Source organism: Rhinolophus ferrumequinum, chromosome 13, assembly GCF_004115265.2.
Source record: "Rhinolophus ferrumequinum isolate MPI-CBG mRhiFer1 chromosome 13, mRhiFer1_v1.p, whole genome shotgun sequence".
Lineage (NCBI taxonomy): Eukaryota > Metazoa > Chordata > Mammalia > Chiroptera > Rhinolophidae > Rhinolophus > Rhinolophus ferrumequinum.
Genome location: NC_046296.1, coordinates 18,498,171 through 18,523,606, shown reverse-complemented (window position 1 = coordinate 18,523,606; position 25,436 = coordinate 18,498,171). Strand labels below are relative to the sequence as shown.

Sequence of the window (25,436 nt, the reverse complement as noted above, 5' to 3'; positions counted from 1 at the left end):
TATAAGATATATATGTGGTTTTCACCCACAGTTCCTGGATCACAGCTCCCAAAACTCCTGCAATTTCCTGAGTGAGAAAAGTAATGGGAGCATCTTTTGTTATATTTGTTCTCTAGCCCTCAGTTCCTGAAAACAATTTAGAGCCATAAAGGTGAAATGGGTGTTTGTTATTCATAACAACTAGGTTTTTGTTCCTAAGGTGACTTTTGGAAAGCACCTAAGGTGGGGGGCAGGGATGAGGGCTGGTTGCCAAGGGAACCACTCATAAACAGAAGGTTGGAACTCTCCGTCCCATCCCCAAATTTCTGGGGGAGGGGTGGGGCTGCAGGTTGAATCAATCACTAAGGGACAATTATTTAAGCACTCGTACCTATGTAATGAAGTCGCCATAAAAACCCAAAAGGACCCAGAGAGCTTCCTGGTGGGTGAGCACATGGAGGTTCGTGGAGAGTGGTGAAGGTGGAGAGAGCCTGGAAGCTCCCTGCCCTTTCCCCAGCCATACCCTACGCTGCTCTTCCCTCTAGCTATTCCTGAGTTACATATATAGCCTTTTGTAACACACCGGGGACCTACGAAGTAAAATGTTTCTGCGAGTTCTGTGAGCCTCCCTCACAAATTAATCGAACCTAATGAGGGGATTGTTAGAACCTCTTATGTGTAACTGGGCAGTGGAAGCGCAGGTAACATCCTGGACTTCTGACTAGTGTCTGAAGTGGTAAAGGAAGAGGGGGACTGTCCTGTAGGACTGAGCCCTTTACCTGTGGAATCTGCTGCCATCTCTGGGTAAACAGTGTCAGAATGAGTTGAATTGCAGGATATCCAGCTGGTGTCAGAAAATTCCTTGGATGTCTGGGGAACCCCCTCCCCCCAATCACCACACTGCAACTGGGTGAAGAATCCTAATTGGTATCGGAACCCTCTTAGCTCTGCCCAGGGCCTGAACTGAAGGACCCCTGCCTCCCTCTCTTGGGTGGGACTCAGCACATTCAAAACAGACGGGCCATCATCAGTACTTGCCCTGCCTCAAGACAGAGATCCAGAGATGGCCAGAGCCCAGGGGTCTCCAAGGACAGAGGGTAGGTTAGATTTCAGGGGAGCTGCCCATAGCCTCTTGCCAGGCCAGGGGAGCAACTGGAGGGAGGTACACAGGGGGTAAGCGTGGGGGCATCAATTACTAACTCCCATCTCTCAGGGCAAAGAGATCAAGAGCCAGCGGGGGCAGCTTCAGGGAGGGTGGTGGAAGTCTGAGGTCTACTTCATGGTCTCCACCTCTCTACCTGCCAAGGCTTCCTTACCTTGAGGCCAGAGGGCAAGAGGTGGAGGTGAAGCAGCAAAGAATTGACACAAACGGCCTTCCTGCTTTTCTCCTATTCCTCCCCGTTCCCTCAGGGGTTGGTGTGCCAACTCATGAAGCAAGGCCGGCCAAGGAAGGCCTGGACGCCTCAGTCCCCGGGGCCCTCAGAGCACTGTGCCCTCGAGACTCACCTGTATCCAAGTGCAGACAACGAGCCTTGGCTTAGGGAAGCCCCGCTCAACCATGCAAAGCCAGAGCCCCAGCCGCCTGCCCGAGGGCCACGGGCTCCGTCCTCCCAGCACCAGGATCTAGGCTGCAAACACCCCACATCCTCCCCGAGGGACCAAGCTGGTCTTACCAAAGACGTACCTGGGTTTCTGAGTTGGTTCCTTGGCTTCCCTCAAGCCAAACCAGCTACTCTTGACCTTTTCCTCCCCGCTGGATGAATGATGGGGGGAGGCCCCCACGGTGGGACCCCCCTTGTCCCCGAGAGAGCCACGGCGCCCCAACTCGCTTCGGCTCAGCCCCTGGTGGTGATGGTGGAAGAGGCCCATCCGGGGCTTCCGCTCCTCTTTCCGCGCTCCTTCCTTCTCTGCCACAGCCTCAGAGGAGGCCACTATGGGAGTGGCAACCTGCACTGGCTTCCCCTCCGGGAGCCGGGCCCCCTCCTCCTCTCCAGAGTGGCTGGCCCCAGCGGCCAGCACTTTGGCCTGAGTGCTCAGCGGCTCCTCTCCAGGCACCGCCTCTGAGCTGCTGGTGCCGTGGCTGCCTCGGCTCCAGAAGTCCTCTGCAGACGGAGGCCCCTCCTCAGAAGGCCGGGAAAAGACACTGTGCAGGGAACTAGAGGGTGGAAATGGGCCCGAGATGGAGCTCCGGTGCCGCAAGGGGCCCTGGGGCTCCTCGTTGTAAATGTGGCTCCCATTGACACAGAGAGAAGAGCGGGAGGAGGTGTCGAGATGGCCCTGAAGGTCAAGAAGGGCCCGGGGAGGAGCTGCTCGCATCTGCCCGGCCTCATCACTGTAGGTCCTTTTGTGGGTGAGCAACTTAGGGGATTGTGCAGAGTCCCTGCCTAAAAAGGAAGCACACTCGGGGTTAGTGCAGGGAAGAGAAGCCCTGTTTCCTGGCCCTGGGTCAACCCTGCCCCCCTGAGGGGAAAGACCAACCTCCCCTCCCTGCAGGCCCTCCCCACCCCGGCAGGCCCTCCCCACCCCGGCAGGCCCTCCCCACCCCGCATGCCCTCCCCACCCCGGCAGGCACGGCCCCTCGCTTGCTTACCCCCTTCGCTGGACAGCCAACTGCTGCGGCTGGGCGAGCGCGTGAGGAGCTCGGCGCCTGGGCCCTGGTAGGCCAGGCTCCCGCTGGCCGAGGACAGGGTGCTGTCGGAGCCCAGTGAGGTGTTGGACTGGGTCAGGGATGACTTGCGCAGCTTATTGCGGAGGAAGAAACCCTTGGCTTTGCCCATCTTTCCCAGGCTGCCCAGCTCAGGATCCCCCGGGACACTGCTTGGGAGGATAGCAGAAGCGGATTCCAGGTCATACTTCTTCTTGCCCTTCATCTTATCCTTGATCTTGCTGAAGGGGGACCGCGGTTTGTCCTTCATGGACAGGTCAAACATACTGGCGCTCAAGTTGTTGCGAGTGAACTGGATGGTGACTTGGATCTCCCCACGCTCCTTCTCCTTCTTGCCTGCCTTGGAGTGCAGCTTGTACCACCTGTGAGAAGAGGGGGAGCGGGCAGAGCTCTGGTCACAGACACAGGGAGCCTGGCCTCCAGCAGGCTGGCCAGGCACCTCACGGGGCCCCTCTTTGCCTTGGGGGTCACAACAGCCTCTCCCCACAGACTCCTGCTCTGACACACAGGCCCTGCCTTTCAGGCCACAGGCATAGCTGAGAAACTATCCAAAACTTTTCCAGGATGGAGAAAACCACATCCTGGGTAGGGGAAGCTCCTTGTGCTACTGGGCAGGGCAGCAGTGACCAGGCCATGGCCCCCTCGCACCCCAGCACCTTCCCTGGAGCTCAGAGACCTCCCCTCTGCCCGTGCCCCCTACAACTGAAACTCTGTGGCCCAGAGGGCTGGCGCTGGGGCTGGCAGGGATCCTCACGTCTCCAGGCCCCTGGTATGGACTGACCTGCCCACATTTTTCCCTGTTTACATCATCTCCTCCGGCCAGTCCCAGCTAAAGCTCTGCTCCGAGCCACTAGCGAGCCCAGGAAAGAACAGCTCACCCAGAGGCCCAGGGCCAGGAACACAGGAACACTAGGGCATGTACACATACACACACACACACACACACACACACACACACACACACCCTCACCCACTCACTGACTCACCCCAAGCCCTGCCAGGAACACCTCTGCGAGATGTAGGAGCAGACAAAACGGCACAAAGGGGCCTTAAGCAAGAGACTCAGGGAAGGCAAAGAGCACTTGTACCTACTGTGTGTTACAATGGAGTGCAGGGATTCTCATCTTATTCCCACTTATACCTCACAACAAACCCATGACGTCAGAGACGCCGCCCCAGTTTTACAGATCAGGAGGCTGAGGCTCAGAGGGAAAGTAACTCATCGAGAACAAGCAGCTCCCAGGAAGGAGAGGGGAGAGGCGGAGCCATGTTCTTCCCATCACACACTCCCAGAGACCCCCTCACACACGTGACCAGGGTGGGTGGGACCCACCCTACAGGGGAGGGCTGTGCAGGGAGATCTTCATTCGTCTGCTTCCCAAATCCTCCTCCCCAACCACTCAGACAGACTCCTAGGAGAAGGCCCGAGAAGGAAGGGCTGACCAAGCCGATCCTGCCTGGCTAGGGTCTCTGTGGACTCACCCAGGTCACACTCCGGCCTAGCTCCAAGGATGTGAGCAGAGAGATTCCACAGAGAGAATGAACCAGAAAGGTTCTGGACTTAAGGACACCAACCTGAAATGATGGGGTCAGATGCAGCTGAAAACAGGAGTGACTGGAAATCAGCCCCCTTTCTCAAACCAGCACCCAGAATGCATAACCTCCCTGGCCCATAAGAGCTGAAATAAAATAGTCCAAGGATGTGTTCCAAGATAAATGGGAGGAAACCTCCAGAATGTAGAAGGGCAACGATGAGGTGATTATTCGAGGTCAATCCAAGGAGGTTCACCACCAAAGCACTGGAGAGTCAAAAAAGAGAGCAGAGTCTGTTCCCATGTGTGAGGAGCTTGGGGGTCCTCCCTCCCACCCACAAAACAAGAGCTGAGCAACCTGAAAATCAACCACTCACAGGGGACTCTTAGGCAGTGAAACTATTCTGTGTGATACTATAATGGCAGATAGAGGCCATTATATATTTGCCAGAACCCACAGAATATAAAACACAGCGTGAACCCTAATGTACACTATAGGCGCTAATCAATAATAACGTATCGCTATTGGTGCATCAATTGTAACGAATGTACCACACTAACGTTATTGGGGCAGGGTGGGAGGGCTTAGGGAGTAGGTGAGAGCACTGTGCTTTCCCCTTGTTCTTCTGTACATCCAAAACTGCTCTAACACAACAAACTTTACTAATTAAAAAGAAGAAGAAAGGAGAGTACGTACAGAGAACTCAAAGAGGACAAAACTACGAAAGAAATCATACAAGAACGGTTTCCCGAACTGAAGGGCGTGAGCACCCCACAGAAGGACCTACGAGTATGCAGCACAATGAACAAAGACAGACGCAGCCAAGGCATCCCTGGGGGGTTTTAGCACACCAGGAATAAAGAGGAGACGCCGAAGGCTCCCAAAAAGGGGAGACAGGCTCAGATATCCAGGAACAGAAGAGGACCAGGTCCTCATTACCAACACTGGGCACCTGTGAAGTGATGCCTTCAGAATTCTGATGGAAAAGCTTGGTGCCTAGAACTCTAGACCCAGCCAATCAAGCATGATGGTGGACTAAAGCCTGGTACAGACGGTCAAATCGGTCACTAAAGGACTCAACAAGTCCCTTGGTGCGTGCACACACACACACACACACACACACACACACAGCCGCACACACTCCACACACGATTCTACTCACCACACCACACATACACACTACACTGTACCACACACATTACACAACAACCCACATGCCTCAGTCAGCACTAGGCGGTCACCTTCCACCCGAGATCTGCCTACCCCACAGCACCAGCTCCCCGAGCTTCTCTTGGACACGAAGGGGTTGGGAGTGGGTGATCTTTCGTGTGAAAAGTCCCTAGACATCCAAATGTCCAGAATTAAGTCAGTGCAAGGGCTTGGAGACGGTGCGTGTTTTTATTTTTGTTCTCAATGCTGAAACTTAAAAAAGAAAAAGGTCTTCTTCCCAGGGGCACCTCCAACTGCATCCCTGGAAGAGCCATGATGACTAAACTCCTGTGTGCGCATCATGGGCTACACCTGGGGGACCGCTCAACAGCCTGAGCACAGTGAGCCCGGCTGCCGGTTTTCCCTCCCAAACCTGAGAGACCATCCCTGGCAAGGCCGGCTCAGCAGAGGCGAGGCACAAACAGGGAGGGCGCAGAGCCCGGCTCAGAGGGGGTTTGCTCAGAGGGGGTGCTTGCGTATCTCCCCACAATCAGCGGCGGGAGGGAGGGAAAAGGGAGAAGTGAGGGGAGGGGAGAGCTAAGGGAGACAGACAGACGGAAAGGCTGTGTGGGGGGGCAGGAGGGGAGGTTTCCTAAACGGAGGAAGCAGCCAGCATCAGCATCCCCACACCTCCACCTTCTCAACCCCATGCCCACCCTGGGCCCGACCCTTTACCTCTTTCAAGGCCACGCCCTAGTCACTTTCCCCAACCCTGGCCTAGGCTTCATTTAGGACAGGATGACCCCGGGAGGTGGGGCAAAAGAGAATACGTGTATGGCCCCCAGCCCCAAACCCTCCAAGCCCTGAGCAGCTGGGATCAGCAAGCAGACATCCTCTGCTGGGGCATCAAGGTCAGGGGCCCTCAGCCCCCCTGGTCACGCGCCACACACCACAGCATTAGCCACGCTTATCTCTGGGGGGTACGGCTGCAGGGAACTATCACTTCCGGCATTGTCTATTTTCGTCCTGTTTGAATTTTTTATAAGGAGTATATATTACTGTCGTAACAGGAAAAAGAGACAAGAAAATGCCCGTTCCTGTCTCATCTCCTCAGTTGCCTGAGCCCCAGAATGGGCTGCTGGGCTGTCCCTCCTACCCCCTCTGATGAAGGGCGTGTGCCTCCCTAACCCAGGGGGAGGCTCAGGTCCTCTGCCCAAAGGATCCTTGTCCCCTGTCCTTCCCAACCGCCGCCCCTAGAAGGTCACCTCTGATTCTCTTGCAGGGAATTTGGGATTCTCTGTGGACCTGCATTTCACGGAGGCCAGGAGGGAAAAGAAAAGGCTTCTTCCCTCACCATTTTCTGAGACCACCTCTTCCAGAGCAGACTGTGGCTGAGAATAGACCTGCTTCTGGACTTCCAGCCACTGTCACCCAGCTCTCTTCCTACCCCCTTACCCCAATTCCCTCTGCCCACCAGGCCAGGGCAGGACTGAGCCCACCACGCCTGGCACCTTGGGTTCTCCAAGGACTCGACCACAACAGGCCTTCCCCCAAAAGTGTGACCCACACGGGCTGAGATGGCAGGGGACCACAACCAACAGCTCCCAGACCACAACCCTCCCTCCTCCCACCCCTGCTTCCTGCTTCCTTCTGCCTATCCACAGGGTCCACCAGCAGACCCCAGGCCTGCCAGGCACAGCAGTACAGTCCAGTGGGGGCTAGGAAGCCCCAAACAGTGCCCACATGGACTGACGGCTCCTCAGTGAAAGGATGCAGACATTCTCTTTACAGGGCTCCACACACAGCAGACCCCAGAGCAAACAAGCTGAGCATCTCATCCCTACAGACTGAGGCTCCCAGAGGGAAAGAGACAGCAGGGTCCTGGGGCCCCAGTTCAAGTCCTACCTCCTCCAGAACGCTCTCTCAGCTGCCACCATCCGGGCTCAGTCCAACCCTCCTCTTTCTGACCAGGCATACATACTCTGAACCAAACTCACTCTACAGCCCATCTGGCTGCACTCGGCTCTGACCACCTGGTATTGTCATTCCCAGGTGCCCAGGGTCTCCGTGGCTGGACTGCGTGCCCTGTGGATATTTACTGTGTCCCCCAGGGCACACAGCTCCAAAGTAGAGAAACAATGCCTGGCAGTAAAGCCTGGAGGTGTTATAAGCCCTCAGCAATTCACTGTCCACTCTCCTCATTTTCCCCTTGCTCTGCACCCCCTCACTAGAGGCTCTCATCTGGACGCACATGGCCGCAGAGTACGGTGGCTCAGAGCTGGCTCTGCATCCCGAGTGCACATCTGGCCCCCCTGCTTACTGGTGTGAAACCTCCACCCACCAGATTACTTTCCTAAGCTTCCCCTTCCTCTGCTATCCAGTGGCGACACCACCCTACGAGGGCTGCTGAGAGGATGACACACTCAAAGTCTGGTCAGCACGTTTCCCATTCAGTCCCATCCTCTCCCACACAGAGTTCCTGGAACTTTCACTTTGTGCTTGAATCCCTAAGCCTGAGCACTGTGCCTGGCCTTTAAAGGGAGTCTGCTGGCTCCTTTACCAAGCACCCGCCCTCAATTCCACGGAGGACACGGCCACATGCAAGGAGCAGCAGGGCCGCTAGGCCTGGCCGTTGGTTTTGGAGTTTCTGCTCCTCGGCACACCATTTCCCCCAGCCACCCCAGCTTTCTCTCTCTCACTCACTGCCCTGCACCCGCCAGCCTGGGTGGGCCACTGCCGCCCTAGGACCTCCAACGCCAAGGCCCAAGCTGAGGTCTAATCTGTCACTCCCACCATGGCTGAGGCCCAGCCAAGTCCCATCAGGATTTGACCAAGGCCCCAACACACATCGAGATGCTGGCTCACCAGACAGAGCTCTGGTCTTCAGAGCTCGCCAGGGAGGCGTGCAAACCTGCTACATCCACATCAGCACAGGATTGCTTTTCTACCTACTCATACCAAGACACCACCTAAAACCTCCAGGATTGGAAGGGCCAGACCTGGGAACATACACCTTTAAGTGAAGAGGAGCAGTCCCCCCTGAGGTGACTGAATTCACCAGCCCCCGTGTGAGGACCATAGGGGGACGGTCCCCTGGCTGGTCGACATCACTTGCTGGGTCAGAGACCAACCTTCCGTGGGATCATGCTCAGGGACACGCGGGTGGTACCCAGAGAAGCCTGCCTGCTCCCTGGCTGGCTGAGGCTTGCCTTCCAAAGTCTGGAGGACTGAACCTCGTGATGCTCATCCCTCCCGCGGGAGGGGATGATTTACCAGAGGCACACGCATGTGGTGGTGGGGCTGGGGGCAGGCACCACGAAGCACTTCCTATAAATAAGGAGCGCTAAAACAAACACGGCCTCCTTCCCAGGAGGGCTCTCTCCCTGAGACAGGCGGAAGGACAGCCCTTCTACTCCAGCACAGCTCCCCTGCCACGGCTGTTCTCAAAGCCCGGGTTCCTTGGCCCCTGCAGCAGGTAAATCGCCAACCTGCCTGTCCTTCACTGCGGGTCCTAAACGGCTCCACCTGCATCGTGCCCACCTCCACTCGCACTGTCAGGGGCACCTGAACTCACTGAGGCCCGGGCAGCACATGCTCAGGAAGCAAGGGTTCTGACAGCGATGATCATTATCTGGGACTTGTCCCAGGGATGTCTGTAGCCAAGACAGGATGGACACCGTCGGGAAAGGAGCCGCAGAGGAAATGTCCTGCCCCTGAAGAGGCATGCAGAGCTATGGGTGCTGCTCTTCAGGAGTGCAGTTCAGAGCGCTTCTCAAACTGCAAAGGGACAAAGGCTCCCTGGGTCTGATTAAAATGCAGATTGACCCCGTTGGTACAGACGGGCCTGACAGCGCTGGGCCTGTGCCTGAACAGAGGGAGACGGGCCTGTGCCTGAACAGAGGGAGACGCACGATGGGGCTAGAGGATCAGCAGAGTCAGTTGTGTGCTCACTGCGGGCCAAGCTCTGTGCCTCTTTCACTATCCACACAGTCCGAGAGACAGGGTCCCTTCTCCCCATTCTGTGGATGAGGAAACTAACAGAGAAGCTTTGCAACTTGCCCAAGGTCACACAGCTAGTAAGGGATAGAGTCCGGACTTAACCATGAAGATGCCTAACTGCCAGCCCGTGCCCTTAGCCTGTAAGGCAGAGCATTTCTCATCAAGCTGAATGCAAACGCTCATGCCTCTGGAAACCTCCAGAGAACAAAGGCTGGAAAAGGCCTGGACATCCATCACAGACGCCCAAAGAGGCACAGACATCGGCTATGAAGACCAGAAAGACGTTCAAGGGGTTGCCACAATCCTGGGAGAATAGAGCCCTGAGAAGTCATTGAGGAAACCTCAGAGTTTTGACCTGGCCCCAGACCATTAACATTTTTACTGAGAGAAGTCTCCCCCAACAGCCATCAATGGGTCCAGAATTTCTGGGAGAGGTGACCATGGGGAAGTTCTAAGGGCCCCTGCTCAGCCGAAATCCCTCCCCTACGCTCCCTTGGCCTGACAAAGCTCAGCAGGCCCAGCGTGGACTTAGGACTCAGGCCACAGCCTCCTGCCAAGCTGGACCCCTCCCCACACACCGCAGGGGCAGAGGACAAAGGTGAGACGGAAGGGGTGGGGGACCAGTTGCCCCTCCTGGGGCAAAACTATGGCCCTACTTACTCCTGCTAGTGGGCTACCTGGCTTTCCACCCATTGCTCAGGACACCAGCTGGGCCAACAGGTGCCACACAGCATAACTGGAAAAGCCCAACACTCTTGGGAGGGCTGACATCAAACACATGCCACGTGCCAGGGTGTTCAGGGTGGTTCCTGTCAGAGACAAGGCTGGCGGGGACTGTGACAGCCACAAGCACAGCTTATGGCCCAAATAATCGTGCCCCTTCCTGAGGCCCCACACGTCATTTATTTCAGGCCCCAAACTAAAGAACCATCTTTGTCTCTCTTTCCCCTCACAACTCACATCGAAACTGAACTCTTGGGGCGGCCGGATGGCTCAACTGGTTAGAGCGCGAGCTCTTAACAACAGGGTTGCTGGTTCGATGCCCACAATGTGCCAGTGAGCTGCGCCCTCCACAACTAGACTGAAGACAACGAGCTGCCGCTGAGCTGCCAGAGAGGCGGCCAGATGGCTCAGTTGGTTAGAGTGCAAGCTCTTAACAACAAGGTTGCCGGTTCAATTCCCACATGGGATGGTGGGCTGCGCCCCCTGCAACTAGATTGAAAACAGCGACTGGACTTGGAGCTGGGCTGCGCCCTCCACAACTAGAACTGAAGGCCAACAACTTGGAGCTGATGAGCCCTGGAAAAACAGACGGTTTCCCAATATTCCCCAATTAAAAAATTAAAAAAAAAAAAAGAAAGAAACTGAACTCTTTGTTCTATCTGCAAATTATATCCTGAATTCCACCTCTCCCATTATCACCCTATAGTGCGGTCCTCCATCATCTCCTGCTGGATATCACAGTTCCCTGCTTCTCTGTCGCCTAACCATCCGAGCTCCACCTGGCAAACAGGTGAGGTCAGAGCACATCACACCCGCTCCTCAGAATGGCAGAAAGGCCCTATGTTTTGGGTCCCGGCGCCTCTGACTCTGAGTCTCTAATTTCACACTGGCCACCATGGTGTCCCTGAATCCATCCAGCATGTTCCCACCTCAGGGCCACTGCATTTGCTCTTCCCTTTGCTGAGACACAGGCCCAGATCTCAGCCACGGTTTCCTCACTCACTGATGTCAGCTCTCCATCCACCTGAACCTCTTCTCCAGTCTTCCCTCAGTACCCCAACTAAATCCGGCCCTGTACCTATTTTATTTCTTCAGCGTACTTAACACTACCTGACATTGTGTGTTCATGCATGTGTGCATGTGAGCACACGTGTATCCCACAGTAAAATGGTGTATGTACAAGGTCTGACAATTAAGTTCGTGAAGTCATCCTAGAAAAAGTGCTACATACCTCATTGCTGAGTATCACTACGGTCACCTTAGAAATATTCCCCTTGGGAAGCTATGCACTGATGCCAGTGCCTAGTCCACCCTTCAAAGCAGTTTTGGGACTCTTTTTCTGGAATGGCCATCAGAGCTGTCGTCGTATTACCCTTGATGTCCTGAATGTCATCAAAACGTCTTCCTTTCAATATTTCCTTTATCTTCAGGTAAAGAAAGAAGTCATTGGGGGCCAGATCAGGTGAGTAGGGAGGGTGTTCCAATACAGTTATTTGTTTACTGGCTAAAAACTCCCTCACAGACAGTGCCCTGTGAGCTGGTGCATTGTCGTGATGCAAGAGCCATGAATTGCTGGTGAAAAGTTCAGGTCGTCTAACTTTTTCACACAGCCTTTTCAGCACTTCCAAATAGTAAACTTGGTTAACTGTCTGTCCAGTGGGTACAAATTCCTAATGAATAATCCCTCTGATATCAAAAAAGGTTAGCAACGTCGTTGCAAGAAGTTCATGAACTTAATTGTCAGACTTCCTATGCACAGCCATTTAACATCTGTCTTTCCCTGCTCTATAGGCAGCAACTTTGTTCTGCTCATCTCTGCTTCCTCAGCTCTTAAAATAGTGGACATTCAAATATTTGTTCAATGAACTAACATATTAATCCATGAATTGACTTAGGAACGTGTTTGTCCCTGTTCACAACTGAACAACTGTGTAACGTTTCCATCAGTACAAATCCACGGGTCTTACCTATGACACTGGCAGCTCCCAAAGAGCAAAGAGGGGCCTCCCTGCCCACCATCCCCCAACAGAAACCTCCTAAGAGAAGGGGCCACAAGAGCCAGGCTTCAAGGGGACAGTTCCCAAAGGAGATCTTCTTTAACCCTGACACCCTCATCCCCATCTCTGAGCTAAGAATCTCAATAACTTCCCTGAGAGAGACGGTGCCAACCAGATTTGGGAAGCACCCGGCCTTGTGAATGGAGGCGGCTGCTGACCCCACTCTAGCCCAGCCCCAGGCCACTAGTCTTATCACCATGAACAACTTCACCTTTCATTTAGCACCTATTTGTGCGCTGGGCACTATACTAAGCATTCAACACACCAAATTATATCTTTCTAATCCTTTTAACAGCCCTGTGAGCTAGGTGTGGGAAGCTGACCCTGAGAGTGGCCACCAGCAGACTTTGGGGCCGGGCTGTTTGGTTTACGCCCCATCCGCACCACTCAGGGCTTTGTGACTTTGACCAGGTCATCTCATCTCTCTTTGCCTCAGTTTCCACCCCCATTCCGCTCACAAATCCACTACAAGGATTATGTGTGGAGCACTCAAGAGAATGGGGCTGATATGATTTTGCAGAGGCAGACGGGGGCCACTGGGTTACGTCCAACACTTCTTTTCAGTAAGTGGGAAGCCAGGATTTGAACCCAGGCTCCCTGTCTCCAGAGCCCCTGACCTCGATCACTGCACTAGGCTGCCTCCCTCTGCAAGTGACACACACACACACACACACACACACACACACACACACGGGCCCAAAAACCCGAGTTCCTGCTCAACCAAAGAATCTAAAGTCATTCCTTATAAGTCACTCCTTATATCCCTTGCTCACTCCCTTGTAGAGCAAGGGATAAGTGTTAGATGGAAGAAAAATTACATCTTTATTGCCCCTAATTGCTAATTGAAATTTAGCATTTCTTCCAATTATGAATTTTGCTGCTGCAGCAGCAGCAGTAGAGTAGCAGTACCTGAGGGCGTCACCAGGAGAAACCAGGTATTTTCATATCACATCACAGATGTTACCAATGTCGCAAAATATTGTCTACTCATATACTCATCGCTACTTCGAACTTTAACGTTCTTAGACCACCACTGGATCACATTATTTAACACAGTAATACAGCACATGTTACTTTAGCAAATGTTCTAATATATTAATTAATGTGCCTCCATGTCACTTGTGTACTGTGTGATCCTAGGTAGTTGAAGATCTTGTTCTGAGAAGGGGTCCGTGGCACAAAAAGGGCTAAGAACACCTGCTCTAGAGGAGGGAGGGCAGAAAGGTATCAGAAGGGCAGGTCTTTGCCTTCCTGCCCAAATGCATGGCACCCAAGCTGAGATCTCAAGGCAGGGGACAGGCACTGCTCCCCAGTTCCCACTCACAACGGGCAAGAAGCTGGCCAGCGGCCCTGAGACTCCCCAGTGTCATGCTGCAGGGCTCAGCCTGATCCTCACCCGCCCTGCAGGCCGATGAAGGGGGCTCCAGAGAAACGAAAACAGCCAAGGACACCTGCGAGCAGGCTGGAGCAGACTGCTCCCACAGCTTGTTTCCATCATGCCCCCAATACCACAATCTCCAGCTTCCCAGAGTCGGTCCCCACCTGAGCCTCACCTGCTACAGCGGCAACCCACCGGCTCTGCAACCTCTCTTTTCTGGCTGTGGCCGCTGCTCCAGCCTCGGGAGACCGACCTGACCTCGGGCGGGTGAACAGCTACTACCACGCTGGGGATGAGGGGCCTGCAAAACTGATAAATGTAGAATCGAATTCCATCCCTCCCGCGTCAACTGAAGCCAACAGGCCCTTATGAAAGACAACTGTGCTGCTCTACGTACTGGCTGGAGAATCTTCTAGAAGGGAAAGTGAGGAGCCAACGTGAAGGAGAGGAAGAAATCCTGACCCAGCTCCCCTTTCCCGGCCTTACTCTCCACTTCTAGTTCCCCGAGAGAGTTCGTACAAATGGGGGGGGGGGGGGCTCAGGGTTCCAGAGGGGGAAGACAGGTGACTCAAAAACTAGAAGTGATGGAAAACTGTAGGAGAAAACACCAAAATATCTGTCCATAACATTGTCTGCCTCAGATTTCCACTCCAGGCCAGCCACCGGCCGTTCCAAATGATGCTGCATGGGTGAAATCATCTGCCCTCAAAAGACCTGCACCCTTCAGAGATATGCCACCCTGTGTGCCGCCTCCCCAGGCGCAGGAGGCCCTACAGTCTCTGCTCTGGCAGGAAACTCCATGTAAATGACTAGGATCATGACACTATCATGGGCATGGTGGACTTTTCATTTGAAAGTCGTCACTAACTGAAAAGTAATGGCAGAAAAAGGGTCATTCCTGCGATTGCAGCCTGCCATTCCCTGTGTAGAGTGACCAGACAATTGAGAGGTCAGGTTCCTTATGCCAGATTCCTGCTAGATAGACAAATAAATGCAATACATAAAAGACAGACCTGGAGACCTATAAGGCAACCATCATCAGTGCACACTAAAAGCACTGGGAGAAAGGGTGCCGGAGACGTCAGAACGGCTGGGTCAGGCTACCAGCCCTGAGCCCACAGCTTAACCTGGGCCTCACTGAAGGTGAGACGCAGACTCGCTCAGGTCATGCAGCAGTGGGCCACCACACGTGGAAAGACTCCTGCCTGGAGGTGGGGCCTGGGGAACAGGCCTTCCAGACCTAGTGTTCAGGGGCTGGAGAGTTAGGGAGCTGGGCATCCTGAGGAACCCATCGTCCGGGGCCACAGTGTGGGATATTCTCAGGGACAGTGACCCAGCCTCTCCATCGGGGAGGGTATGAAACACAGAGGGAGGAAACCGTTACACTGGGAGACCTAACACCAGGCACAGTACGGGAGCCCTGTTTGGATCTGGACTCCACAGACCACCTATGAAGAGACAGTTGTGGTATCAGGGAAAGTTGAACATGGATTGGATATCAGATGGTTATTAAGGAGTTGTTATTTTGTGTGTGTGATAATGGCATTATGGTTATGTTTTTGAAAAAGCACCTGAATCTGTGGGGAAAGGTTGAAAACACATATGGAAGCATTTAGGAAGCGCTGATTCATTTATACTCTCCTTCTGGTCCCCGCCTAGGACTAAAAGGGGTTTACATTAGGCCCTTAAGGAGGTCAGGGAGCAGCCTTGGGCCAGCACACAGGCCTTTTCTCCTTGTCCTATGACCGAGCCCAGCCTGGTCTTGTCCTGAGCCTGTGCTGAGCACCGACTCATGGCCACAGGGCCTGGCACGTGAGGGCTTCACAGCCCATCTTGTCATTCGCAACATCTTAGAGGCACAGGGAACTAACTCGCCAGTGAAACCCCACCCAACCAAAGGTGGCCTACGCTCAAAATATTTCCCAAGAATTTTCCAGAAACAAGGGAACAAGTAAGGGAGTGTCCTCCAGAAGCTTACATGTTGGTGGAGAAATAAGATAGCCCCATGAATAAAAGAAGAAGGTGATCAACACCAAAAAAATGCACAAATAAGCTGCACAGGAAGGTTAAAGGAAGTAGGAAGACGATTTCAGGAGAGCTAGGGAATGGCATGGCATGTCTACTAGCCTTGAACAAGGGGTAGGAAGGAGGCAAGCATGGGGGTGGGAAGACATTCCAGGTGGAAGGAACAGAAAACACAAGTTGCCCAGGGCTGGAGAGGCGAAGACAGGCAGGAAGGTGCTTTGGGGCAGATAGGAGACTTCTTCAAACATCATGCTAAAGAGCTGTAACTTTATTCTGTCTGTGAGGAGCGCTACAGGGGACAAAACAAGGACAGGACCTGACGGCAGCTGTGCTGGAAGAAGAGTGCGGGATAGCAGAGGGGAGAGGGAGGGAGGCCAGCAGGAAGCTGGCGCAGCCGGGACAGGTCCCATAGCCGGGCTGACCTGAGCAACCACTGAAGCCTTAGCAGTTATTTCTCATCATAAATTAACAAACCTGGCATTCTGGTTTATATTAAAAAAAAAAAAAAAAAAAAAAAAAGCAGCAGCAGCAGCAGCAGCAGCTTATGATAACAGTCCAGAGCAGAGGTTAAAAAAAAAAATCCTAAACCAGGACAGGAGCAACAGTGAAGGTGGGAGGGGCCAGTTTTCGTCCCCTTGCAGGCCACTCTGGCAGAGCCACTCCACCCTGCACTCTCTCAACTTATTGACAGCAGGGGCTGTTACCCACCTTTTATCCCCCACAGCCTAGGGCCTGATATACAGAACACCTTCTAACACCTGCTGAATAAATGAGATGGAATTGGCAGGGCTCAGCTAGCTACAAAAATAAGCTGAAAACATTTGTTTTTAAACGCATAGGTGGGAAAACCCCAGGGGGTTTGAAGCCACGGGACCTGGGTTCTAGTCCTTAATCCAACTTACTAAGTGGCTTTAAACCAGCCATTTCACCTCTCTAAAAATAAGCCCGTTAGGGGCAGGGAGAAATGCCAACTAAAACTGTTATTACTCAGAGTTTGGAGAGACAGCTGGAAAACCTTTCCCCAGAGTCTCCTCCATCCAGACACCTTCTCTCTCTCCAAATGCCACCCCCTCCCCCTAGCAGTCGTCCTGACACACTGTGACACATGAAGTGTGCAGGCAGCAGGCCAATCCCCTTCTGGTTCCCCACACCCACAACCGAACCCACCCTTTGATTTGGTATCTACAGTAGAACTGCAAGCCAGACACAATCGTAGGACAGGATATTGCTTCCTATCAGGCCAAAAGATGATTCTTATCGGCTACCCTGGCACCATGCCTGGCACCAACAGTCATCGGAGCCCAGAACCATCCCTTCATGAGTTTCCCCTGCCTCCGTGGACGTGGCTAACTCAGCACCCTGCAGACCCCGGCCAGGCCCGCCTCCCTCCTTCCTGGGCACAAACATCTTGGCTAACCCTCATCCCTCCTACTGCTGGAGGCTCCAAAGGTCTGTCACCGCCAGCTGCCTCAGACGTGGCCCAGATGCACTCACCCAGCAGAGAAAAAGCTATAAAAATGCCTGGAGACAAGTCTAACCACCCCAGATAGCAACAGAAAGTATGTACCGCCGAAAGCATGATGTAGGGGAAAAAGCAGTGGGCTTGGAGGTCAGAAATCTGGCTGCCACTAACAAGTCATGTGACTTTGAACAGGTCATTCCACCTCCTGAGACCCCACACTCCACATCTGTAAAAATGGGGGTCACCCTGCCTGCCCTCAGGGAAGAACGAAATGAGGCGATGCTGGTAAAGCGCTCTGAAAAGTAGGACAAACCATCTGTAAAGATTTGGGTTTAGTGTCTATCGAGGGCCTTTTATAGGCTGTCAACAGCCCAGTGGGAATGAGGTGGCCCAGGACCAACCAGCGACGACCCTGCCGAGGAGGAAGCAGAGAGCCAGCCAGACTACCTCACTCGGGGATGTCCAGCAGACAGGAATAGGAGATTCTACTTAACCATGTGCCCCTCCCCAGTTTGCTCCTAACCTTATATTCACCCCAAAAAGGAGTCTTGGGTTATAGAGGACAAACCTAAATAGGGCCCAGCCCCTCTGCCAGGGTCTCGGTTCAGTCACCACAGGTCGAGACACACAACAAACACCCCTCTGTGGGCAAGTCAGGTTGACCACAGGCAGAGACCTGTGTGTGGAGAATGTTGTGTTTGTGCACACAACGCGGGGTGGGGGGGAGACAATACGTCATGTGTTGGCTTTTAAATGCATGGAATACCTTTGGCAGGTCACACAAGAACTGGTAATGTCTGTCGGTGGCCCCTGAAGAGAGGAGCCGGGTGACTCAAGGTCAGGGCAAGGGAGACTTTTCATTGTATACTCTCTGTACCTTTAGAATTTGAACCAGGTGAGCTACTCAAAACTAAGTAAGAAGTACAGAAAGTCAGACTGTTTTGCTGAGAGAGGCACATAGGAAACTAAGCTTGGCTCCCTTCCATTCCCTCTCCTGGCCCAGCCCCCCACAGCACTCAGCTCCTCTCCTGGAGGGGTAGTCTCCCTCCCAGAAATCTGCCCAGCCCACGACAGTCATTCCATGTCCCACCTCCCCCAGGAAATCCTCCCTGATCACTCCAACCCTAGAAGAGTTTGCCTTCCTTCTGACCCTTTCCTTCTCTCACACTCTCTACATGCTGCTTTGTAGGTTAACTACCCTTCCTGTGTAAGTCTTGTCTCGAACATATTTTCACCCTTTTAGGGAAAGGGCTATACATTTTTCTTTCTTTTGGTTCCTCCAAAGCCCTGATCCAGGCACAGCGCTTCCTAGATCCTGAACAAAAAAAAAAACAAAAAAAAGGAAGAAAAGAAAAAGCAAATGACTGCATTGCTGTGGGGAGGAACTGGATGGCTCAGAGCGCTCTGTCACAGTGAAACAAGCATGTGATTGACGTCTTGGGTAAGGTCAGGAAGTCCTGTATCTGCCCTGCTGTACTAACTACGTAAGCCAATGGGAGCAAATCTCCCTGAGGTGAGGGGTGGCCAGGGCCAAGGCTGAGCTTCCCACACCTCCCCGACTCCAGAGACACACCCTGGTGGCAGTGATACCCTCCTTCCCAAAGTGACAGGCAATGCCCCCATCCCAGACAGACACAGACACAGCAGACCCGGAGCCACAGACCAAACACGCTTACCCAGTCAGCAAGGTCTCCCACGGGGGAAGCGGGTCGTGCTTACAGAGCCCTGAAGCCACCCGCGAGCTGTGCTCTGGAAGGAGAGAGGAACCCTCAGGAGGGTAGCTGCTGAGCACCTAGTCCCATGCAGAGCTGGACCATGGAGACACAGGGGGACACCGAGATGGCCGGTACGGTATGGTGGTGAAGAGCACAGAACGCGAAGCCAAGTGCCTGGGTCCAAATCCTGGCTCTGCCGTGTACTGTGTGTGCCTTTAGAAAAATAGTCACCTCGCCTCTCAGTGTTTCTCCATCTGTTACACCTAACAGTACCTATGTCTCTAGGGATTGCTATGAGCTAAAGTAAGTCAAGTCCTTACGACAGTGGTAGCAACTAGAAAGGGCTTAATGGCTGATACACTAGGCCAACAAGTCAATAATAACAGAGCGCCGCACGCGGTCGGTGTGGAACTCGGAGAAGGTGGGTGGCGCTCTGATAGGTCTTTGGTGTGTGTCCCGTCCTCAAAGAGGACTTCCTTGACCTCAGCTGACCCCAGGTGCTCTATCTGTTCTGAATATCTCCAGTGCTCCCTGGCTAGGCCCCAAAATACAGCACCTGGCTATGGTCCTTCCTCCAAATGCGGGGGTCCATTCTCCTAATAAGACTGCGTCCTCCAGGCATGGAGGCTGGGGTGTCTATGTACACCCTCCCTCAGCCTCTGCCCAGGCACTCCAGAAAGACCTCTGGATTATTAGACTGCCCTCCAGGTTGACAGATAAGCCCCAAGGCCCCCTTCCCAATCCCAGCTAAAGTGGCCCCCTCTCACTAACCCCACAGGCACTTGCACAGAAAGTGCCTAGGGACGCACATAAGGTCCCAAATGCTCTCTCTTCTGGCTGCCAGGGCCCAACAGAAACCACACAGAGCCCCACCCTCCCTAACTGCTGAGTAGCTGACAGCTTGTCACTCTCCCTTCCCAGCCTCAATTTCCACAAGTCTAAGCACTCTTCTAGCTCTGACACTAGAATTCCAGGATTAAGGGCTGTGCTTTCCACCCCCACCCCTGGGTCAACTGAAGGTCGAGGTAGCTGGTGACAAAGCCCCTCCCTGTGCTGCTCCTCTGAAGCGCTGCCTGCCGCCTGGGAGCTGAACTTGTGGGGTTACTGCTCACTAAGGAGAGGCCTAGGGCCGGCCCCCCACTTGGGCCTCAAAACGGCCTGCCAAGCCCAGCCAGCTCCCCTGTCTGGCGGCCATCACCTGAGGGAGGGAAGAAAGAGCCTAAGGGCTCCTTGGCCAGCTCAGGAAGAGCAAAGCAATCAGACTTCCCTGACAGGACTGCCAGGTACAAAAAGGACCCACATTGTGGACTTATTTTTATTACTTGGCCATGGGGAAGGGCAAAGCTTTGTTTTGCAGAGGGCTGACCTTGCGCAAGGAAGAAAAAGAGTAGAGATTCCCAGAGAACACAGAGCTCCTGTCATTGTGTTCATTATCTGTCTCCACTCAGGGTGGGGAGGGGAGGGGAAACATCTGGACAAGGGCGAGAGCGGCACAGCACCAGGGTGGCAGCAATAACAAACGAGGTGGGCAGCCCCCATCAGAGGAAAGGGACAGCCCTCAAGGTCACCTGGGATGGAGGCTCTGCTGAGTTGCGCCTGGCCCTGGCTGCCTACAGGCAGAGGAGAACAGGGCAGACATGGGGTTACCGCCTAGCACCAGATGCACAGGGAAGGGGAAGCTGCTGTGCCAGCTGGGAGGAGCCGCCCAGTCTGACAGGGGACTCACTTCCTACCCCTCCCCACTGCCCCAGATGCTGCTGCTCCAACAACGCCAAATAAAAACTGCCCCATAACTACGGGAGAGAGATGGAGCCTCCTGTGTCCTAATGACTGGCTTCTCAGTACAGCCACACCCTTGCCTGGCAGCCAAAGCGACTTCTCAGACAACCCCCCAGCCCTCCAACTCCAGGCCTGGGGCTGGAACAGGAGCCACAGCCAAGGACCCTCGTGGCCTCAGCTGCTTCCTAAGGAGCAGTCATATCTGGAAACCGGTGGAGAGAAGGCTGTGGGAGGCCACGCGCCATCTGCCCACAATAGTACTACGTGGCCCATCTGGAGGCTAAGGGATGGGTGGATGCCCTCAAAGACCATCCCAACCTTAGACCGACGGGCTGCATTTTCCCCAGTGTCTCTGCCCGTGCCCCAAACCCTCCCTCCTCAAGAGGTCTCCAGCCAGAAGGCTCTGGTCTCAAGCCTAAGTCATCCTCTGCCACAGGCCTCCCAATGCAATCAATGCACAATGACCAGAGCCTCTTAGGGGGCCATAGTTAGTAGCCTGTCCACCGTCACAATGGTTTTACTCTTTGGAACAGTTTCATTCTTTGGAATGAAAAAAGACAAACTCGTCCCAACCCAAATCGAGCCCACAGTCTCGGCTTTCCCAAGGGGCCAAACTCTAACCACTGATCCAACAGGCCCAGGACGGGGGTTCTTTATGGCAGGGACCATTTTACTCCACACAGAGCAGCCCCTGGGATGTACCAGGAAGAGTGCAGGAGGGGAAAACCAAAAAATCCTGAGTGGAGAAGCATCTCAGGATTCCCAGACCCATGGTGATCCATGGATGACTTTACTGAGGAGAAAGGCTTATAATCAATGTCTTTGTCTACCACATTCAATTTTGTTTGGGTAATTTCCTCTTCAATTATTTGGAAGTCCCCAGGGAAATCCCTCACCTCTAAGAGCACTGCACTGACAAAGGAGGTTCGGGGGCTGTTGAGGTACCTAGCACCCCAGCCACCACCATCACCATCATTACACAAAACACGACCCTGAGAATAATCCCAACACTAGTATTTTAAAAGCTTGCTATGGTTCCAGAACTGTATCAAGGCTTTCATTGACAATGTCTTATTTTCTGTACAATTCTATGATTATTATCATGACCTTTGTGGAAAGGAGGAAACAGGTTAAGTAACTTGCCTGATAGTTAAGTCACAGAACTGGGAATGAAACCCCGATCTCCAGGTTCTTAAAGACTCTGCTGCCTTGCATTTCTGAGAGGGCAAGGGCAGCTCCTGGCAAGACTGCTGGGGAGGAGCGCAGCAGAATTGCAGGCTGATCTGAGTCCTGGCTTCTGGGCTGCAGAGGCCTCCCAAGTCTGGCCCTAGTTCTCAAATCTCTAGCAGCAAAGTGAATGGTGGAAGGCTGCAAAGGACCAGCCATTTCATCAGGAGCTCTCATACTCCTGTATGTACCCTGCTACCCACAGTCCTGAGGCTTTCCCAGGCTCTAAGTTCTATATTGTCTCCCCCAATCACATGAGAGGCTCTTACAGGGCAGGGGATGTCTTCCAGATCAGAACTACTGGACATTGTTACCAAAACCTCCCTCCACCATCACTGCTGTTCACTGACCACCAACCATGTCCAGGAACTGCGCTGGGTAGTTTAATTGCATTCTCATGTCATCTCTTACATCAACTTTATGAAGGTATAAATTAGCCCCATTTTACAGATGAGAAAACTGAGGCACCAAGAGTTGACCTGACTTGCCACAAGGTGGAAGGTTTGGGACTGGAATCTGTTCCATTACATTCTGTGGACCTTTCCTCTTAACCATGAACCTGCCCCTCCCCAGCAAGGTTCTTTCTTGATGACACAAGGCTACCATCTGCTTTCCTTGAGACCACCACCAGTGGTGATACTGTTCTTTTCCACCATTATCCAAAGCCGAGGAGGATACACCTGGGTCCTCTCCGTCTTGCCCTCTCCCCACTAGGCAATGTGCAGACTACTGTCGTAGCAGTCCACGCCAGCGTGCTCCAGGAAAGGCCACCAGGAGTGGCCATTAGAGCCAAAGGTGGGAAGTGAGGACAGAGTGGGGACAAGCAGCCCTCAACCTCTGTCAGCGGGCATGCTGTGAGGTCCTGTATACTAGAAGATCAGGCTGATTTCACAGACTTTTCCTCTGCCCACAAGTGTCCCTCTCCTCCCTACCCTCTCAGGTTCTATAAATAATCTAGGTCAGCGCATCAAAGGAAAGGCAGCCAGTTGGGTGCGGAACAATTCTGGTGGAAAGATGACTTCTACAAAGTCAAGTAAGGCTCCCATTCAGATCAAGTGGTGGCAAGTCAAATTCTCCAAGAGGAGCTGTCCTTGTCAGAAAACAGGCCCACTTGGGCCTGCACACATAGCCCAGCTGAGCATGATTCACAGGCCAAGAAGAAACAAGGGCAGGAAACGGAAAAAAAAATTTTTTAAAGCCCCTCCCCAAGTCACTGACTTCCCAGAAGCCCCTCTCTACAAGCCTGGAGACTTTTCTGTGTGCCCCCCAGATGTGTCACCTACCAGTCTAGTAAGATTAGCTGAGAGGGGGAGGTTAAGAACTAAGGAAGAAAGGGGTGAAATGAATTTTCAGATAGCCTTTTCAGAAAAAGAAAGGGCTAAGAGATCCAGGGGAGAGCTTTCCGCCCCACACCCACCCGCTTGGGCTCCCTGAGCCAGAAAGGAGGGAGAGGACAGAAAAGGGGAGGAAAGAAACAAAACAAGGGCCAAGCTATACCACATGATCCCACACCCAGCAACCAAACAGCAAGTCATGAGGGAAGGAGAGGAGAAGGCCAGGGGAGGGGGAGATGCAGCCAGGTCACAGCCCTGCCCAGAACCTGCCCTGTGCTTCAAAGGGCCATGTAGGAAGGCCCGTCCCAACCCACATTTTGCAAAACATTCAAGGTCAGATCCTTTTCTATCCAACTCCTGTTTTCTTTTGGGTCTGCACCAGGCTCATTGTTCTCCGGCAAGCCTCCCTAGATGTACGCAGTGGGATGCCAATCTACTCAGGCAAAACTTTCCAGCACCTGTCCCCACCTAGGGCACACCCCTGCCCTCATCCCCTCACCCTCCCCATCCAGGGCCCAGAGGGCCCAAGGGGCCCAGGGGAGGTGTGACCCCAGCTGATCACTTGAGTGATACACAGCAGGTTGTCAGTCCTGGGGACTGGCTTCCAGATCCTTCCCAAGCCCAAAACAGGAAATGAGGCTCCAAGTCTGAAGCCTTGATCTTAACACAGGGAAGGTTAAACGCTGCCAAAATAAATTATTAAAAAAACCTCACTGGCCCTTCTAGGTGGAAGTTACTGGGAGGTAATCTCCTGCTGTGCATTAACCATGCCGCTGTTTCCACCTCACGCAGGACAGGCAGGAGCTGGAAGCCTAACTAAAGTGTTTTTCCTTCCTTCACTTAGAGGTTCTCTTGCTCTCAGACCAGAGACACAGAGGGGCAGAGTCCAGTGCTCTCTCTAAGCGGCACAGGGTATCCCAGTACCAGACAGGAAGCAGATGCCCTCACAGTCTCTAGATCTGGTGGGACACCTTGGTTCAATCTCACCCTTGAGGGCAACACTGCACCTTCCTTCCCCCACAGGACGAGGTAGCGCCTCTCCACTCTCCTGCAGGCCTGGCTTGGGGGAGGCGCCCACAGTTCCCATCCCCTTCTAGGACAGAGAGACCCACCAGGAGGCCCAAGGAATGGTCCCAAGGTTGTCCTTTTTGAGGTTCCCACAGTTCAAGAGTCTCGGGATCCTACTTCCAACTTTTCTTGACAATGGACGCTAGGCCACCATTCACACCTCCCCGAGCCTCCCAAGGCCCACCAGCGGCCAAACACCGCCCGGCACACGTTTGGGTATCGGGAGGGGACCCGAAATGCGAAGAACCAACTTGTCGGTTTACGCCCTTGAGCGCGAGGTTAAGGGCGCACCGCCAAGGCGGAGGTTCGAGGTCCTGCTACGCCACCCGCCCCGCCAGGACAGGCCTTTAACCGTCTCCGCGCCCCGCGCCCCTCACTCACTGTGTGTGCTGGGCGCGGCCTGCACCGAAGACCGTGTCCAGCGCCACCGTGGCCTGGCCCAGGAACTTGTCGACGCCGATGAGTGAGCGGTGCATGGTGGTGAGTACCAGCTCGCAGGCAGCGGCGGAGCCCGCGGCCCAGGGCGCCGGGCCCGCATCAGCCTCCTGAGCCCGCAGCAGGCCATCCAAGGCGCCGGGCGGCAGCTCAAAGGAGCACTCCTCGCGCCACTCGGGGCAGCCCGGCGTCTTCTCCACCACCGACGTGCTGTACTTCTCACGGCCCACCTGTATTACCGTGTACGCGTCGCTGGTGCTGCCCGCGCCCGAGCTCTTGCCCCGCAGTCCGCGGGCCCGCAGCACGGTCACCTGAACGTGCGTGGGTAGCCAGCGAGAGGGCCCAGCCGCCGGCTCGGCGTCCCGCACCAGGGCCATGGCGGGGGAAGCGGCGGCGGGCGTGGGCTGGCCCAACCCGGCGCAGACACCGGGACCAAGTGAGAAACCGGGCAGCGGCGGGAGGCGGTCAGGAGCCGGGTAGGAGCGCCGCCACCGCCGCCGCTACCGCCCGCACACCCAACCGCTGCAGCTGCCGGCTGCGCTGGGCCGAGCCGGCCGCTGCCTCCAGCCGCTCCGCTGCCCCGGCCGACTGCCGCGCCGCGACGTCAGCGCCCCGCCCCCCGCCCCGCCCCGCGGCCCGCGGCCCTCGACCCAGCCCCGCGCGGTGCGGCAGTGCTGCGGGGACGCTGGCCACCACGCCCTCGTCCTGTCCACGGTACCCTCGCGGAGGCTGTAGGAAGCCGAGGTGCGCGCCGCCTCTGCAGAGGGGTGGGCGGGGCTCCCTCGTTGGCCCCGCCCAGGGCTGAGGGCACGCGAGAAATCCCGCCTCCCTCGGGGGCTGCGCGACACCCTCCGCGGGTTCTGAAATGCCTGTTCGGCGTCTCGCGGCCAATCCCACATCTTCCTTTA

The 25,436-nt window shown here is 54.4% G+C and overlaps 1 protein-coding gene across 3 annotated transcripts in view; it reads right to left on the bottom strand.

Moving 5' to 3' along the window:
• Nucleotides 1-25,121, bottom strand: part of RAB11FIP5 (RAB11 family interacting protein 5) — a 38,272-nt gene extending 13,151 nt beyond the window's left edge. For all 3 annotated transcript variants that reach the window (XM_033124726.1, XM_033124727.1, XM_033124728.1), the window contains exons 1-3: nt 24,475-25,121; nt 2,570-3,006; nt 1,664-2,363 (exon numbers count right to left, since the gene is read on the bottom strand). In XM_033124726.1, the coding sequence (XP_032980617.1) occupies nt 1,664-2,363; nt 2,570-3,006; nt 24,475-24,905 (1,568 nt within the window). In that variant the 5' untranslated portion in view covers nt 24,906-25,121. The remainder of the gene's footprint in view (nt 1-1,663; nt 2,364-2,569; nt 3,007-24,474) is intronic.
• Nucleotides 25,122-25,436: the final 315 nt, after the last annotated feature.